This window comes from Oncorhynchus masou, chromosome 24 (assembly GCF_036934945.1).
Source record: "Oncorhynchus masou masou isolate Uvic2021 chromosome 24, UVic_Omas_1.1, whole genome shotgun sequence".
Lineage (NCBI taxonomy): Eukaryota > Metazoa > Chordata > Actinopteri > Salmoniformes > Salmonidae > Oncorhynchus > Oncorhynchus masou.
Genome location: NC_088235.1, coordinates 18394254 through 18413506, shown reverse-complemented (window position 1 = coordinate 18413506; position 19253 = coordinate 18394254). Strand labels below are relative to the sequence as shown.

At 42.2% G+C, this 19253-nt stretch overlaps 1 protein-coding gene across 4 annotated transcripts in view; it reads left to right on the top strand.

The window, feature by feature from the left end:
* LOC135511878 (endothelial PAS domain-containing protein 1-like) overlaps positions 1–19253 on the top strand; it is a 102936-nt gene that overhangs the window by 32135 nt on the left and 51548 nt on the right. For 2 of the 4 annotated variants that reach the window (XR_010451332.1, XM_064933380.1), the window contains exons 2-4: positions 3954–4144; positions 16199–16341; positions 16720–16804. Coding sequence is in view for 3 of the 4 variants with exons in the window: in XM_064933380.1 (XP_064789452.1) it covers positions 3954–4144; positions 16199–16341; positions 16720–16804 (419 nt within the window). In the remaining variant the exon portion in view is untranslated. The remainder of the gene's footprint in view (positions 1–3953; positions 4145–16198; positions 16342–16719; positions 16805–19253) is intronic. The other 2 variants (XM_064933381.1, XM_064933382.1) reach the window with 1 other exon arrangement.

Genomic DNA, 19253 nt, shown 5'->3' with positions numbered 1-19253 from the left:
ATGGGGATATATTAACTCTGTGCTCACTGGAATGGGGATATATTAGCTCTCTGCTCACTGGAATGGGGATATATTAACTCTGTGCTCACTGGAATGGGGATATATTAACTCTGTGCTCACTGGAATGGGGATATATGTACTCTGTGCTCACTGGAATGGGGATATATTATCTCTGTGCTCACTGGAATGGGGATATATTATCTCTGTGCTCACTGGAATGGGGATATATTATCTCTGTGCTTACTGGAATGGGGATATGTGAACCTTTTGTTCACTGGAATGGGGATATATTAACTCTGTGCTCAGTGGAATGGGGATATACACTATATATATATATATATATATATATATATATATATATATATATATATATATATATATATGTATATATATATATATATATATATATATATATATATATATATACAAAAGTATGTGCACACCCTTTCAAATGACTGCAATCGGCTATTTCAGCCACAGACGTTGCTGACAGGTGTATAAAATCACGCACAAAGTTATGCAATCTCTACAGATAAACATTGGCAGTAGAATGGCCTTACTGAAGAGCTCAGTGACTTTCATTATGGCAGCGTCATAGGATGCTACCTTTTCAACAAGTCAGTTCATCAAAATTCTGCCCCGCTAGAGCTGCCCCTGTCAAGAAGTGCTGGAGCAACAATGGCTCAGCCAGGAAGTGGTAGGCCACATAAAATCACAGAATGGAATCACTGAGTTCTAAAGCGCGTAGCGAGTAAAAATCATCTGTCCTTGGTTGCAACACTCACTACTGAGTTCCAAACGGCCTCTGGAAGCAACGTCAGCACAAGAACGGTCATCAGGAGCTTCAAGAAATGGGTTTCCATGGCCGAGAATCCGCACAAGAGCCTAAGATCACCATGCACAATGCCAAGCTTCACCATCTAGCAGTCCGATGGACGAATCTGGGTTTGGCGGATGCCAGGAGAACGCTATCTGCCCCAATGCATAGTGCCAACTGTAAAGTTTGGTGGAGGGGGAATAATGGTCTGGGGCTGTTTGTCATTGTTTATGCTTGGTCCATTAGTTCCAGTGAAGGGAAATATTAATGCTACAGCATACAATGACATTCTAGACAATTATGTGCTTCCAACTTTGTGGCAACAGTAAAGGAGAAGGCCCTTTTCTGTTTCAGCATGGCAATGCCCCCGTGCACAAAGCGAGGTCCATATAGAAATGGTTTGTAGAGATCGGTGTAGAAGAACTTGACTGATCTGCACAGAGCCCTTAACTCAACCCCATCGAACACCTTTGGGATGAATTGGAATGCTGACTGCGAGCCAGGCCTAATTGCCCCACATCAGTGCCCGACCTCACTAATGCTTTTGTGGTTGAATGGAAGAAAGTCCTCGCAGCAATGTTCCAACATCTAGTGGAAAGGCTTCCCAGAAGAGTGGCGGTTGTTGTAACAGTAAAGGGGGGACCAACTCCATATTAATTCCTATGATTTTGGAATGAGATGTTTGACGAGCAGGTGTCCATATACTTTTGGTCATGTGATGTATTAACTCTGTATTTGCTTGTGGTTTTGAAACAGTGTGTATATTTTTATCTGAAATGTCTAAATCCATAGCACTGTCTATGAATTTGTGAGTGGTTGCTTTACTCCAGCCCTATCCCTCAGCTGTTTACCCAAAAAGCTGATCGCTTTGTCATTGTCTGACCTGAAGATTGCCATTTGAAATGTTTTATGCGTTTGAGTTTAAACCACATAGTGGTTCAATCCTCGGGTTGGTAGAGAAGGGGTTTAGAGTGGTTCGATCCTGTGGTTGGTAGAGAAGGTGTTTAGAGTGGTTCAATTGTGGTTGGTAGAGAAGGGGTTTAGAGTGGTTTGATCCTGTGGTTGGTAGAGAAGGTGTTTAGAGTGGTTCAATCCTCGGGTTGGTAGAGAAGGTGTTTAGAGTGGTTCAATCCTGTGGTTGGTAGAGAAGGGGTTTAGAGGTACAATTCACCTCCCATTGACACGCAGCTAGAATCAACCTTCCCTGACTTAATGAAACTGCTGAGTTTGATACATCTCACATTAAGGGTGCTCAGCCAGCATTGTTAGTCAGCTATTTTGAAGTTGCTCTGTAATCAAATGGTTGTTTTGGAAGGAAGAGAAAGTTTAATTGGTACCTGTGCTATATCTGTATCTGAGTTTTCTGGTGTTGGAATATGTTGATGTAGCCTAAAGTACACCATCAGTTTTGTTTGTGTGTCTCAGTTTTTGCAACTCTCTACACTTCTGTGTTGGTCTAACACCTACAGGATTCCCTGTCCCTTGAAGTTTGCTGTGCTCTCTGACTCACCCCCACCATTTCTCTCTCTCGTTCAGTGTATGTGTTGGCTGAGAGTGGGAGTCAGTCTAAGCACTATTCAGGTGTAAGACACTAATCCTATCATATGACGGACTACTAAAGAGTCTGTTTGTGTTCTCTGCTCACCAAAAAACCTCTCAGAGATATCTCAATCCAATCCATCTGTGAGTGGTTGCGAAGAGAGTTGTGTCTTTGTGGGATGTCAGAAGAGAATGTTCTGGTATGCACAATGCCTCTAATAATCTTTTGTCTTTTCATGAGAAATAGTCTGTGTCCTAGAAAGAGAGAGAGAGTGAGTGTGAGTGCGAGTGTGTGTGGGTGTGGTGTGTGAGAGAAGCTAAGAAGCTTGTGGTGACAATGTTTGGGCATCGACCAGCTTTCCTTGACGGAAACTGTTGAGACAGAGGAAGTGGGTTCAGCACTTGGACTCATCTTTAGCAAGTGTTTTTACTCTCTCTCTCTTTCTCTCTCTTTCCCCTCACTGCCTCTGTTTCACTCTGTCTCACAGTATTGTGAGTAAAAGTCAGTTAAGACTCGTGGACTATATAAAGATGTAGAAAGACTAGTGGACTATATAAAGATGTAGAAAGACTCGTGGACTATATAAAGATGTAGAAAGACTAGTGGACTATATAAAGATGTAGAAAGACTAGTGGACTATATAAAGATGTAGAAAGACTAGTGGACTATATAAAGATGTAGAAAGACTAGTGGACTATGTTAAGATGTAGAAAGACTAGTGAACTATATAAAGATGTAGAAAGACTAGTGGACTATATAAAGATGTAGAAAGACTAGTGGACTATGTTAAGATGTAGAAAGACTAGTGGACTATATAAAGATGTAGAAAGACTAGTGGACTATATAAAGATGTAGAAAGACTCGTGGACTATATTAAGATGTAGAAAGACTAGTGGACTATATAAATATGTAGAAAGACTAGTGGACTATATAAAGATGTAGAAAGACTCGTGGACTATATAAAGATGTAGAAAGACTAGTGGACTATGTTAAGATGTGGAAAGACTAGTGGACTATATTAAGATGTAGAAAGACTAGTGGACTATATTAAGATGTAGAAAGACTAGAGGACTATATTAAGATGTAGAAAGACTAGTGGACTATATTATTAAGATGTAGAAAGACTAGTGGACTGTTAATATATGTTAAGATATGGAAAGATGCTAAATTTGCATAGCTATAAAGAAGTTGAGACACAGACACAGTCTTGAGACTTGGGTCTCTTGTTACTGAGCTCAATGATTATATCCTATATGTGTTTTCCCATTTGTGTCCAGTCACTGTCTTCAACAGGTGATTGGTGCTGGTCCTGAGAGAAATAACGCAAATAAATAATACATTATTCAGGAGTGTTGGGTTCAGGGTTGGGGTCCTTACCATTCCAGTCAATTCAGGAAGTACACTGAAATTCTAATTCTAACTATCTTCAGGACTTTTCAATAAGAAACATTTATAATTGGAATTTGATCTACCCTCATTTCACTGGAATTTAAATGGATTTGACCCAACAATGTTTGATATAAACTTTCTACCTGTAGCCAATAGCTCATCTGACCTAAGACCTCTCCACCTGACCTGACTTCTCTTCCTGTCAAGGAACAGTTCGGAGCGGCGTAAGGAGAGGTCTCGTGATGCGGCACGCTGTCGTCGTAGTAAGGAGACGGAGGTGTTTTACGAGCTAGCCAATCAGCTGCCCCTCCCAGACAGCGTCAGCTCCCACCTGGACAAAGCCTCCATCATGAGACTGGCCATCAGCTTCCTGCGCACCCGCAAGGTCATCGGTTCAGGTCAGCGCTATACCATGCACACATACTGTACATGAAGACACACACATACAAACACACACACAAAATGCGTGGGTCAGGTGTTAGTTCACCCGTCAGCCGGACTATATGTGATAGATTAACACGCAAATATAAAATAATACAGTTCCCTTTTTTTCTCTTGAACATTTATTGCATTTTTTTTGCTGCTTGCATGTTGATATCCAGTCTCCTCAATTTTTTAAATTGGTTTGATCCTCGTTACTTTGATCTTCACCCTAACATGGCATTGGGTGAACTCTGGAACATGATTCCTATCACAATTGCAGCATTGTTCATCCTCTTCAACAGATATTCCATCTGCAAATACTTGACACATGGCCATTTATGACATTGTAGTGGTTTTGTGCATATGCTTAGACCGCATATCTCATATTTTTTATTTATTTATTTTATTTCACCTTTATTTAACCAGGTATGCTAGTTGAGAACAAGTTCTGTACCCAGCTTTTCATGTGTCGGGAGAGACTAAACATCAACTGTACAGAAAGCCTTTCCTCCTTCTTTCCAGTCACAGTACGGGTTAATCGACGTGCCCCAGCTATTCCCGACATGTTGTCCATAAAATGTGACTCCTCCAAATCAACGCCAGAGATGGGCCCTAATCTGAAAACCATAACTTTAACTTTTTCTGGTGTCCTTTGACAGCTCTTTGGTCTTGGCCATAGTGGAGTTTGGAGTGTGACTGTTTGAGGTTGTGGTGTCTTTTATACGGATATCAAGTTCAAACAGGTGCCATTAATACAGGTAACAAGTGGAGGACAGAGGAGCCTCTGAAAGAAGAAGTTACAGGTCTGTGAGAGCCAGAAATCTTGCTTGTTTGTAGATGACCAAATACTTATTTTCCACCATAATTTGCAAATAAATTTATTAAAATTCATTAAAAATCCTACAATGTGATTTTCTGGATTTTTTTTTTTCATTTTGTCTGTCATAGTTTAAGTGTACCTATGATGAAAATTTACAGGCATCTCGTCTTTTTAAGTGAGAGAACTTGCACAATTGGTGGCTGACTAAATACTTTTTCGCCCCACTGTACAGTTGACTACACTACACTCATGGAAATGCCTATAATTTGAACATGAACAACCGCTCATTCGAAAATACATTTAAATTTACATATTTACGAGTGTATGCCTTTGTTGGACCTCTCTGTAGTCGCCGGTCCGTCTGCTGGATAGTCAGTCGACATAAAGCCTTTGTGTTGTTCACCAGAGATCAAAGTCTGTCTGAGGTGTAGGTTGTTATAATGTGGGGCGACAGGGGAGTCTAGTGGTTAGAGCGTTGGACTAGCAACCAAAAGGTTGCAAGTTCAAATCCCCAAGCTGACAAGGTAAAAATCTGCAGTTCTGCCCCCAAACAGGCAGTCAACTCACTGTTCCTAGGCCATCATTGAAAATAAGAATTTGTTCTTAACTGACTTGCCAAGTAAAAAAAGGTTAAAAATTCCTTCAGAGTACCACTTGGAAATGTTCTTCATTTACCAGACTAAAGTATTTAAACAGCTGCAGCCTGAATAACTGTTCTTTAGATTGTAGATTTATTTATATCAAAACAAGTAACTCGTTTAGAAGGCAAAAGTCACATTTCATCTTCTCACAAATAGTTTCATATTCAATCATATATTTTACACAACCACCATATGCAAACCCCATAATTGAGAAGTGTACACAAGCACTGTCCTTCATGAGATCACCAAATGAAACACATTTGACAGGATTGTTCTTTAAATACCCACGGACAATTTCCACATTCTCAAAAAATAGAAATATTGTCTCATTCCCCCTGTTTGGGGGGGGGGGGAATATGAGAATAATGTTGGGGGGGAAATATGAGAATACTGTTGGGGGGGGGCATAAATGAGAATACTTTGATTCACAGAAGTGTATTGCGGCATATCCCAACGTGCTGCTGAACTCATAAGCGGCATGGTTTTCCATGTTTGAAGCTGGCCTATATATTTATTTGGCAAGACAGCTGTGAAAGGCTGCATCTCACTCACATTAGTAGGCTCTAGTCTATTTGGATCTCCATTCGCCTTTTGTTTGCTGCATTTGTTTACTGTTAATGTAACTAGCGTACATATAGATGGTGTCATGCCTTTATAGATCTGATGTTTTGTTTTGTCCTGCTCGGGTTCATGCGTTCACATTCGCAGTTGTGTCAGTATTCTAAGCCAAACTGCTCTTCAGTATTTTTGTTTGCATGCATGAACAACTAGTCTACTACTTCAAGCATTGAGTTTGCATTATGTTGGTAAGACAGCGGCATTCATATAGGCTGTTTGTAATTGGTGAATTACCCTATCTATCTTGAAGCCTATATTCATTACCAAAACAGCGCAGCGGAGATTAGCACGAAATCTGTAGCCTACCTGTCACTTCAAAAACACTCAATGATCTAGGCATTTGAACATTATGTTTATTGTGGTATAGTGTGATTATATAAGCATTCAATATAATTCCAATGCAAGATCCAAAAAAATGGTGCCCTCGAGCCGATTTCAAATCAAATCAAATCAAATTTTATTTGTCACATACACATGGTTAGCAGATGTTAATGCGAGTGTAGCGAAATGCTTGTGCTTCTAGTTCCAACAATGCAGTAATAACCAACAAGTAATCTAACTAACAATTCCTAAACTACTGTTTTATACACAGTGTAAGGGGATAAATAAAATGTACATAAGGATATATGAATGAGTGATGGTACAGAGCAGCATAGGCAAGATACAGTAGATGGTATCGAGTACAGTACATACATATGAGATGAGTATGTAAACAAAGTGGCATAGTTAAAGTGGCTAGTGATACATGTATTACATAAGGATGCAGTCGATGATATAGAGTGCAGTATATACGTATGTATATGAGATGAATAATGTAGGGTAAGTAACATTATATAAGGTAGCATTGTTTAAAGTGGCTAGTGATATATTTTCATCATTTCCCATCAATTCCCATTATTAAAGTGGCTGGAGTTGAGTCAGTGTCAGTGTGTTGGCAGCAGCCACTCAATGTTAGTGGTGGCTGTTTAACAGTCTGATGGCCTTGAGATAGAAGCTGTTTTTCAGTCTCTCGGTCCCAGCTTTGATGCACCTGTACTGACCTCGCCTTCTGGATGATAGCGGGGTGAACAGGCAGTGGCTCGGGTGGTTGATGTCCTTGATGATCTTTATGGCCTTCCTGTAACATCGGGTGGTGTAGGTGTCCTGGAGGGCAGGTAGTTTGCCCCCGGTGATGCGTTGTGCAGACCTCACTACCCTCTGGAGAGCCTTACGGTTGAGGGCGGAGCAGTTGCCGTACCAGGCGGTGATACAGCCCGCCAGGATACTCTCGATTGTGCATCTGTAGAAGTTTGTGAGTGCTTTTGGTGACAAGCCGAATTTCTTCAGCCTCCTGAGGTTGAAGAGGCGCTGCTGCGCCTTCTTCACGATGCTGTCTGTGTGAGTGGACCAATTCAGTTTGTCTGTGATGTGTATGCCGAGGAACTTAAAACTTGCTACCCTCTCCACTACTGTTCCATCGATGTGGATAGGGGGTGTTCCCTCTGCTGTTTCCTGAAGTCCACAATCATCTCCTTAGTTTTGTTGACGTTGAGTGTGAGGTTATTTTCCTGACACCACACTCCGAGGGCCCTTACCTCCTCCCTGTAGGCCGTCTCGTCGTTGTTGGTAATCAAGCCTACCACTGTTGTGTCATCCGCAAACTTGATGATTGAGTTGGAGGCGTGCGTGGCCACGCAGTCGTGGGTGAACAGGGAGTACAGGAGAGGGCTCAGAACGCACCCTTGTGGGGCCCCAGTGTTGAGGATCAGCGGGGAGGAGATGTTGTTACCTACCCTCACCACCTGGGGGCGGCCCGTCAGGAAGTCCAGTACCCAGTTGCACAGGGCGGGGTCGAGACCCAGGGTCTCGAGCTTGATGATGAGCTTGGAGGGTACTATGGTGTTGAATGCCGAGCTGTAGTCGATGAACAGCATTTTCACATAGGTATTCCTCTTGTCCAGATGGGTTAGGGCAGTGTGCAGTGTGGTTGAGATTGCATCGTCTGTGGACCTATTTGGGCGGTAAGCAAATTGGAGTGGGTCTAGGGTGTCAGGTAGGGTGGAGGTGATATGGTCCTTGACTAGTCTCTCAAAGCACTTCATGATGACGGAAGTGAGCGCTACGGGGCAGTAGTCGTTTAGCTCAGTTACCTTAGCTTTCTTGGGAACAGGAACAATGGTGGCCCTCTTGAAGCATGTAGGAACAGCAGACTGGTATAGGGATTGATTGAATATGTCCGTAAACACACCAGCCAGCTGGTCTGCGCATGCTCTGAGGGCGCAGCTGGGGATGCCGTCTGGGCCTGCAGCCTTGCGAGGGTTAACGCGTTTAAATGTTTTACTCACCTCGGCTGCAGTGAAGGAGAGACCGCATATTTCCGTTGCAGGCCGTGTCAGTGGCACTGTATTGTCCTCAAAGCGGGCAAAAAAGTTATTTAGTCTGCCTGGGAGCAAGACATCCTGGTCCGTGACTGGGCTGGATTTCTTCCTGTTGTCCGTGATTGACTGTAGACCCTGCCACATGCCTCTTGTGTCTGAGCCGTTGAATTGAGATTCTACTTTGTCTCTGTACTGACGCTTAGCTTGTTTGATAGCCTTGTGGAGGGAATAGCTGCACTGTTTGTATTCGGTCATGTTACCAGACACCTTGCCCTGATTAAAAGCAGTGGTTCGCACTTTCAGTTTCACGCGAATGCTGCCATCAATCCACGGTTTCTGGTTAGGGAATGTTTTAATCGTTGCTATGGGAACGACATCTTCAACGCACGTTCTAATGAACTCTCACACCGAATCAGCGTATTCGTCAATGTTGTTATCTGACGCAATACGAAACATGTCTCAGTCCACATGATGGAAGCAGTCTTGGAGTGTGGAGTCAGCTTGGTCGGACCAGCGTTGGACAGACCTCAGCGTGGGAGCTTCTTGTTTTAGTTCTTGTCTGTAGGCAGGGATCAGCAAAATGGAGTCGTGGTCAGCTTTTCCGAAAGGGGGGCGGGGCAGGGCCTTATATGCATCACGGAAGTTAGAGTAACAGTGATCCAAGGTTTTTCCACCCCTGGTTGCGCAATCGATATGCTGATAAAATTTAGGGAGTCTTGTTTTCAGATTAGCCTTGTTAAAATCCCCAGCTACAATGAACTGCCCACTTAGTCACTTAGTCCTGTCGCCAGGGTCTGGCCGGCGCGAGCAATCTCTGTTCAGATAGACTGGGAAAAGGGCGCAACTGGGTGCGTGAGCTCGGTACAGCGCAGATCAACAGGCGCAAACAATGGATGGGGTGGAAAACCTGGCGACGACTGAACAGCAATGAACATTTTTGGGGAAATTATACCACCACCCAAAAGTGCACTATGGAGACTGGAAGGGCAAAGGAGCCTGTGCTCTTTACAGGTAGAGCCCGGTCTGTGCACGTGCCTGACCTAAACCCGCCTGCCCCAGGAATATAATGGTGCGGACTGCGGGTTATGAGTCAATCTGCGCATCACTAACACACAAACACACATCAAAGTGCCTTCACCACCTTTTTCCTCATAAAGCTTATGCTTATCACTACTATCAATGCCTACAATGATATTTTATTTTATATATATTTACAGTACCAGTCAAAAGTTTGAACACACCTACTCATTAAAGGGTTTTTCTTTATTTTTACTGTTATCTACATTGTAGAATAATAGTGAAGACATCAAAACTATGACATAACACATGGAATCATGTAGTAACCAAAAAATGGTTAATTAAACAAATCAAAATATATTTTATATTTGAGATTCTTCAAAGTAGCCACCCTTTGCCTCGGTGACAGCTATGCAAACTCTTGGCATATTCTTAACCAGCTTCATGAGGTAGTCACCTGGAATGCATTTCAATTAACAGGTGTGCTTTGTTAAAAGTATGTATGCCATCTCTTCTGGTCAAACAGTGTAACTTCACACCAAAAAGTGGAATCTAAGCAAGCCTAAATATCTTATAAGATGATTAAGGTAAAACATTTTGAAATAAGATCAACTGCTTGTATTATTATTTCTTATTTAACTAAGAACAAAGTCTTATTTTCAATGACGGCCTAGGAACAGTGGGTTAACTGCCTGTTCAGGGGCAGAACGACAGATTTGTACCTTGTCAGCTCAGGGATATGAACTTTCAACCTTTCGGTTACTAGTCCAACACTCTAACCACTAGGCTACCCTGCCTTAGGTTAATATAAGCTTGGTACAAAGAAACAAGAAAAAACAAACATTTTAAGTGAATTATCACTCAATAAGATAATTAGCCTTGCTTAGATTTAACTGTTTTGCATTGTTCTACCTATAGGTGGTTTAGAGGCAGTTAGAAGATGTTCTACCTATAGGTGTTTTAGGGCCAGTTAGAAGGTAGACCTACAGGGCCAGTTAGAAGGTGTTCTACCTATAGGTGTTTTATGGCCAGTTAGAAGGTGTTCTACCTATAGGTAGTTTAGGGCTAGTTAGAAGGTGTTCTACCTATAGGTGTTTTAGGACCAGTTAGAAGGTGTTCTACCCATAGGTAGTTTAGGGCTAGTTAGAAGGTGTTCTACCTATAGGTGTTTTAGGGCCAGTTAGAAGGTGTTCTACATATAGGTAGTTTAGGGCTAGTTAGAAGGCGTTCTACCTATAGGTGTTTTAGAGCCCGTTAGAAGGTGTTCTACCTATATGTGTTTCAGGGCTAGTTAGAAGGTGTTCTACCTATAGGTGTTTTAGGGCCAGTTGGAAGGTGTTCTATCTATAGGTGTTTTAGGGCCAGTTGGAAGGTGTTCTACCTATAGGTGTTTTAGGGCCAGTTAGAAGGTTTTCTACCTATAGGTGTTTTAGGGCCAGTTAGAAGGTGTTCTACCTATAGGTGTTTTAGAGCCTGTTAGAAGGTTTTCTACCTATAGGTGTTTTAGGGCTAGTTAGAAGGTGTTCTACCTATAGGTGTTTTAGGGCCAGTTCGGTGTTCTACCTATAGGTGTTTCAGGGCTAGTTAGAAGGTGTTCTACCTATAGGTAGTTTAGGGCCAGTTAGCTTCTTGAAACTCCCCAAACCGGATCCGGGTTTGTGACTAAGCCTCAGGCTCATTAGCATAACGCAACGTTAACGATTTCTGAAAATCGCAAATAAAATTAAAATAATGCGTTTGCTCTCAAGCTTAGCCTTTTCTTAACAACACTGTCATCTCAGATTTTCAAAATATGCTTTTGAACCATAGAAATTGACTAATTTGTGTAAGAGTATGCAAAGCTAGCATAGCATTTTGTGTAGCATGTAGCACGCAACATTTTCACAAAAGCCAGATAACCAAATAAATAAAATCATTTACCTTTGAAGAGCTTCTGATGTTTTCAATGAGGAGACTCCCAGCCACATACCAAATGCGCAGTGTTTCCTGAAAGCGTCTGTGTGTAGGAGAAATCGTTCCGTTTTCTACATTGCGCCTGGCTACCGAAACGAACCGAAAATGCAGTCACCTACAACGTGAAACTTTTTCCGGATTAACTACATAATATCGACCGAAACATGGCAAACGTTGTTTGGAATCAATCCTCAAGGTGTTTTTTCACATATCTCTTCATTGACATGCAGTTCGTGGAAGCTTGCTTCTCTCTCTGTGCCCCATGGAAAAATACTGGCAGGTGACTTTTGCGCACCAATTTCGGCGCAGGACACCGGGCGGACACGTGGTAAATGTGGTCTCTTATGGTCAATCTTCCAACGATCTGCCTACAAATACGTCACAATGCTGCAGACACCTTGGGGAAACGACAGAAAGGGCAGACTCATTCCTCTTGCGTTCACAGCCATATAAGGAGATCATGAAAGACAGAGCCTCAAAAATCCTTGTCATTTCCTGGATGCCAAGTCATCTTGGTTTTGCCTGAAGCTCACGTTAAAGGGCACGCACAGAGAAGATATTTGTATTTCTGGACACGTCAGAGTGTTTCTTTCGAACAGTAGCAATTATATGCATAGTCGAGCATCTTTTTGTGACAAAATATCTTGTTTAAAACGGGAACGTTTTTCTTCCAAAAATGAAATAGCGCCACCATAAGTGTAAGAGGTTAAAAGGTGTTCTACCTATAGGTAGTTTAGGGCCAGTTAGAAGGTGTTCTACCTATAGGTAGTTTAGGGCCAGTTAGAAGGTTTTCTACCTATAGGTGTTTTAGGGCTAGTTAGAAGGTTTTCTACCTGTAGGTGTTTTAGGGCTATTTAGAAGGTTTTCTACCTATTGTTGTTTTAGGGCCAGTTAGAAGGTTTTCTACCTATAGGTGTTTTAGGGCCAGTTAGAAGGTGTTCTACCTATAGGTAGTTTAGGGCCAGTTAGAAGGTTTTCTACCTATAGGTGTTTTAGGGCTAGTTAGAAGGTGTTCTACCTATAGGTGTTTTAGGGCTAGTTAGAAGGTTTTCTACCTGTAGGTGTTTTAGGGCTATTTAGAAGGTTTTCTACCTATAGGTGTTTTAGGGCCAGTTAGAAGGCGTTCTACCTATAGGTGTTTTAGGGCCAGTTAGAAGGTTTTCTACCTATAGGTGTTTTAGGGCCAGTTAGAAGGTTTTCTACCTATAGGTGTTTTAGGGCCAGTTAGAAGGTGTTCTACCTATAGGTGTTTTAGGGCCAGTTCGGTGTTCTACCTATAGGTGTTTCAGGGCTAGTTAGAAGGTGTTCTACCTATAGGTAGTTTACGGCCAGTTAGAAGGTGTTCTACCTATAGGTAGTTTAGGGCCAGTTAGAAGGTGTTCTACCTATAGGTAGTTTAGGGCCAGTTAGAAGGTTTTCTACCTATAGGTAGTTTAGGGCCAGTTAGAAGGTTTTCTACCTATAGGTGTTTTAGGGCTAGTTAGAAGGTGTTCTACCTATAGGTGTTTTAGGGCCAGTTAGAAGGCGTTCTACCTATAGGTGTTTTAGGGCCAGTTAGAAGGTGTTCTACCTATAGGTAGTTTAGGGCCAGTTAGAAGGTTTTCTACCTATAGGTGTTTTAGGGCTAGTTAGAAGGTGTTCTACCTGTAGGTGTTTTAGGGCTATTTAGAAGGTTTTCTACCTATAGGTGTTTTAGGGCCAGTTAGAAGGCGTTCTACCTATAGGTGTTTTAGGGCCAGTTAGAAGGTGTTCTACCTATAGGTAGTTTAGGGCCAGTTAGAAGGTTTTCTACCTGTAGGTGTTTTAGGGCTATTTAGAAGGTTTTCTACCTATAGGTGTTTTAGGGCCAGTTAGAAGGCGTTCTACCTATAGGTGTTTTAGGGCCAGTTAGAAGGTGTTCTACCTATAGGTAGTTTAGGGCCAGTTAGAAGGTTTTCTACCTATAGGTGTTTTAGGGCTAGTTAGAAGGTGTTCTACCTATAGGTGTTTTAGGGCTAGTTAGAAGGTTTTCTACCTGTAGGTGTTTTAGGGCTATTTAGAAGGTTTTCTACCTATAGGTGTTTTAGGGCCAGTTAGAAGGCGTTCTACCTATAGGTGTTTTAGGGCCAGTTAGAAGGTTTTCTACCTATAGGTGTTTTAGGGCCAGTTAGAAGGTGTTCTACCTATAGGTGTTTTAGGGCCAGTTAGAAGGTTTTCTACCTATAGGTGTTTTAGGGCTAGTTAGAAGGTGTTCTACCTATAGGTGTTTTAGGGCCAGTTAGGTGTTCTACCTATAGGTGTTTCAGGGCTAGTTAGAAGGTGTTCTACCTATAGGTGTTTCAGGGCTAGTTAGAAGGTGTTCTACCTATAGGTGTTTCAGGGCTAGTTAGAAGGTGTTCTACCTATAGGTGTTTCAGGGCCAGTTAGAAGGTGTTCTACCTATAGGTAGTTTAGGGCCAGTTAGAAGGTGTTCTACCTATAGGTGTTTTAGAGCCCGTTAGGTTTTCTACCTATAGGTGTTTTAGGGCTAGTTAGAAGGTGTTCTACCTATAGGTGTTTTAGGGCCAGTTAGAAGGTGTTCTACCTATAGGTGTTTCAGGGCCAGTTAGAAGGTGTTCTACCTATAGGTAGTTTAGGGCCAGTTAGAAGGTGTTCTACCTATAGGTAGTTTAGGGCCAGTTAGAAGGTGTTCTACCTATAGGTAGTTTAGGGCCAGTTAGAAGGTGTTTCTACCTATAGGTAGTTTAGGGCTAGTTAGAAGGTGAGCGATATAGAAAATGAGATGCAATGTATGGGTTCAGAATTGGCTGGAGTGGGGTTTGTGAGGAACAGTAGGGAAAGGAGATGGAATGTGTAGATTCAGAATAGGCTGGAGTGGGGTGGTGAGGGACAGTAGTGGAAGGGGAGTGAGATAGGGATTGAATAGCTTTATAGAGGGGAGATGTTACAGACGATTATTTTATCTGCATGGCTGTTGCTTCTGATTGGAGTTGGATGGAGAGCGAGATATTAAGGCGCTCAGTGGAAAGCCCGGTTGCTGCCACTGTAAGGCTGACGCTCCTTCTCTCAACTCAGCCATAACACAGACCTGCCCTGGCGCCATGCAACTCCCCCTCGCCTACACACACACACACACACACACACACACACACACACACACACACACACACACACACACACACACACACACACACACACACACACACACACACACACACACACACACACACACACACACACACACACACACACACACACTGCCGCAGCAGTAGGGAAGCACTTGTGTTATTTAAGAGCAGCCCATGTGAATCTGGGACACTGACACACTGGCCCCTCAGATAGCCACAATGACACTGAAACACAGATATTCCCAGGGATAAAGATTAAATTACACTTGATTTAGCATTCTCGGTTTTAACGAAAACCAATGTAATGTAACATTCAAGAGGAAAGACCTCCGAGCTCAGATCCGTAGGTGGATATAGTACACACTACATTGAATGATGCAAGATATGGCATCATGTGACTTACAATCTGTGCTTTTTTTGAAACTATTAGTCCTGCATTGTGATGTTGATTATACTGTACCTATTAACGTACATTTAACCATGTTATGTCTCTGTACAGCTGAGAAACAAACGCACACTGCTCTTGATAGTATTACTGCTCTTTATTAAGCTTTACTTATCAGCCTCAAGGCCTTCGTCTGAGCTTTTTCTCTGTGCAGCTCAAATGGGGGGTATTAGAATCCCAAACCTTCTACTCAAGATCATAGAGAGGAAAACTACTGATGCAAAATCCCTGGTAAGTGTTCAGGCCAAAGGTGGTCCTGTGGAGTTGAATCTCCCATCAGCCAAGGACCCATGAGAAAGTCGCTGCTCCCCTGGGGCCTCCTTCTCATGCTGGGCCAAACTCCAAAATCCAGGCCCGGGCCTTGAGAACAGCTCTTATCTAAGGGAAGCACACTGTAGGAATCACAGGCTTCCGAACCACCCCCCAGCATGGAGTCACGTTTTGTTCACTGGGACTCTGTAGTCGTTCTGCTGCCTCCCTTTTCAGCCCATGCCAAATTAACATTATCTCTATTTTCTCACTTGGCTTCAAAAAACGTGGTGCTGACTGCAGAATATTGTTGGGGTTGTGTTGCTTCATTTGATTAAGCTACTGGCTAGTATATAATGTACTTTCAGTGTACTGGGAATGTTTGTCTCAAGGTTTAGGCTAACTCATTAGTGTATGCCTTAAGACAGACGCCGTTAAAGCAACAGCCTTTCTCAAGTGTGTGTGTGTGTGTGTGTGTGTGTGTGTGTGTGTGTGTGTGTGTGTGTGTGTGTGTGTGTGTGTGTGTGTGTGTGTGTGTGTGTGTGTGTGTGTGTGTGTGTGTGTGTGTTGTGTGTGTGTGTGTGTGTGTGTGTGTGTGTGTGTCAGAAAACGTGTGTGTGTGTGTGTGTGTGTGTGTGTTGTGTGTGTGTGTGTGTGTGTGTGCGGGAAGCAACCAAGGGGAGGTCAGGGGATTTGGGAGTGTTTAGAGATGCAGTATGAGGTTTGTTTTGGACCTTGGCCAGGGCTTCAAGAAGGAAAACAAGCTCGACACACACACACGGTTATATAATGTTGCACATCTGACGTGTGTGTTTTCCACAGGCTGCCCCAACAGTGCAGACGAGGACAGACAGATGGACTGTATGTATTTGAAGTCACTGGAGGGGTTCGTCACTGTGGTTACATCGGATGGCGACATGATCTTCCTCTCAGAAAATGTCAACAAGTTAATGGGCTTAACACAGGTGAGCAGAAACATTATGTAATCATACATAATGGGGTTGTTTCTTATGTACAATACATCCAGTACTCTTTCCCTCTTTCCCAGACAGACAGACAGACAGACAGACAGACAGACAGACAGACAGACAGACAGACAGACAGACAGACAGACAGACCCTCACTTCTCACACCGTCAGCTGTGTCTACTATATTTCTCACTGCTGGTCTCTCTGATAACCAAGGCTCTCAGAGAACAACAGTCTTCCTAACCTCTTTACTGTGACTGAGTGCAGGTCTAACTAGTCTCTTTGGTTTGGCTGAAGTGGTGTTACCACAATGTAACAAAGGTTTGGCCCTGTCTGTGTTCTTGCTGGCATAACACCATATGTGTGTCTCTACAGGTGGAGTTGACCGGACAAAGCATCTTTGACTTCACCCACCCCTGCGACCACGACGAGATTCGCGAGAACCTCAATCTGAAAACCGGTAATTATTCTCTCTGTTCATGTGAAAGAGTTAGGGTCAGGGTTATTGTTAGGGTTAGATAATAATAATATGAGATAGGAGCACTGCACAGTGTCTCTCTGAGTTAGGGTTAGGGTTAGTGTTAGGGTTAGATAATAATAATATGAGATAGGAACACTGCACAGTGTCTCTCTGAGTTAGGGTTAGGGTTAGTGTTAGGGTTAGATAATAATAATATGAGATAGGAACACTGCACAGTGTCTCTCTGAGTTAGGGTTAGGGTTAGTGTTAGGGTTAGATAATAATAATATGAGATAGGAACACTGCACAGTGTCTCTCTGAGTTAGGGTTAGGGTTAGTGTTAGGGTTAGATAATAATAATATGAGATAGGAGCACTGCACAGTGTCTCTCTGAGTTAGGGTTAGGGTTAGTGTTAGGGTTAGATAATAATAATATGAGGTAGGAACACTGCACAGTGTCTCTCTGAGTTAGGGTTAGGGTTAGTGTTAGGGTTAGATAATAATAATATGAGATAGGAACACTGCACAGTGTCTCTCTGAGTTAGGGTTAGGGTTAGTGTTAGGGTTAGATAATAATAATATGAGGTAGGAACACTGCACAGTGTCTCTCTGAGTTAGGGTTAGGGTTAGTGTTAGGGTTAGATAATAATAATATGAGGTAGGAACACTGCACAGTGTCTCTCTGAGTTAGGGTTAGTGTTAGGGTTAGATAACAATAATATGAGATAGGAGCACTGCACAGTGTCTCTCTGAGTTAGGGTTAGGGTTAGTGTTAGGGTTAGATAATAATAATATGAGATAGGAACACTGCACAGTGTCTCTCTGAGTTAGGGTTAGGGTTAGTGTTAGGGTTAGATAATAATAATATGAGATAGGAACACTGCACAGTGTCTCTCTGAGTTAGGGTTAGGTTTAGTGTTAGGGTTAGATAATAATAATATGAGATAGGAACACTGCACAGTGTCTCTCTGAGTTAGGGTTAGGGTTAGTGTTAGGGTTAGATAATAATAATATGAGGTAGGAACACTGCACAGTGTCTCTCTGAGTTAGGGTTAGTGTTAGGGTTAGATAATAATAATATGAGATAGGAACACTGCACAGTGTCTCTCTGAGTTAGGGTTAGGGTTAGTGTTAGGGTTAGATAATAATAATATGAGATAGGAGCACTGCACAGTGTCTCTCTGAGTTAGGGTTAGGGTTAGTGTTAGGGTTAGATAATAATAATATGAGATAGGAACACTGCACAGTGTCTCTCTGAGTTAGGGTTAGGGTTAGTGTTAGGGTTAGATAATAATAATATGAGGTAGGAACACTGCACAGTGTCTCTCTGAGTTAGGGTTAGGGTTAGTGTTAGGGTTAGATAATAATAATATGAGGTAGGAACACTGCACAGTGTCTCTCTGAGTTAGGGTTAGTGTTAGTGTTAGGGTTAGATAATAATAATATGAGATAGGAACACTGCACAGTGTCTCTCTGAGTTAGGGTTAGGGTTAGTGTTAGGGTTAGATAATAATAATATGAGGTAGGAACACTGCACAGTGTCTCTCTGAGTTAGGGTTAGGGTTAGTGTTAGGGTTAGATAATAATAATATGAGATAGGAACACTGCACAGTGTCTCTCTGAGTTAGGGTTAGTGTTAGTGTTAGGGTTAGATAATAATAATATGAGGTAGGAACACTGCACAGTGTCTCTCTGAGTTAGGGTTAGGGTTAGTGTTAGGGTTAGATAATAATAATATGAGATAGGAACACTGCACAGTGTCTCTCTGAGTTAGGGTTAGTGTTAGGGTTAGATAATAATAATATGAGGTAGGAACACTGCACAGTGTCTCTCTGAGTTAGGGTTAGTGTTAGGGTTAGGGTTAGATAATAATAATATGAGAGAGGAACACTGCACAGTGTCTCTCTGAGTTAGGGTTAGGGTTAGTGTTAGGGTTAGATAATAATAATATGAGATAGGAACACTGCACAGTGTCTCTCTGAGTTAGGGTTAGTGTTAGGGTTAGATAATAATAATATGAGGTAGGAACACTGCACAGTGTCTCTCTGAGTTAGGGTTAGGGTTAGTGTTAGGGTTAGATAATAATAATATGAGATAGGAACACTGCACAGTGTCTCTCTGAGTTAGGGTTAGGGTTAGTGTTAGGGTTAGATAATAATAATATGAGGTAGGAACACTGCACAGTGTCTCTCTGAGTTAGGGTTAGTGTTAGGGTTAGATAATAATAATATGAGATAGGAACACTGCACAGTGTCTCTCTGAGTTAGGGTTAGGGTTAGTGTTAGGGTTAGATAATAATAATATGAGATAGGAGCACTGCACAGTGTCTCTGAGTTAGGGTTAGGGTTAGTGTTAGGGTTAGATAATAATAATATGAGATAGGAGCACTGCACATTGTCTCTCTGAGTTAGGGTTAGGGTTAGTGTTAGGGTTAGATAATAATAATATG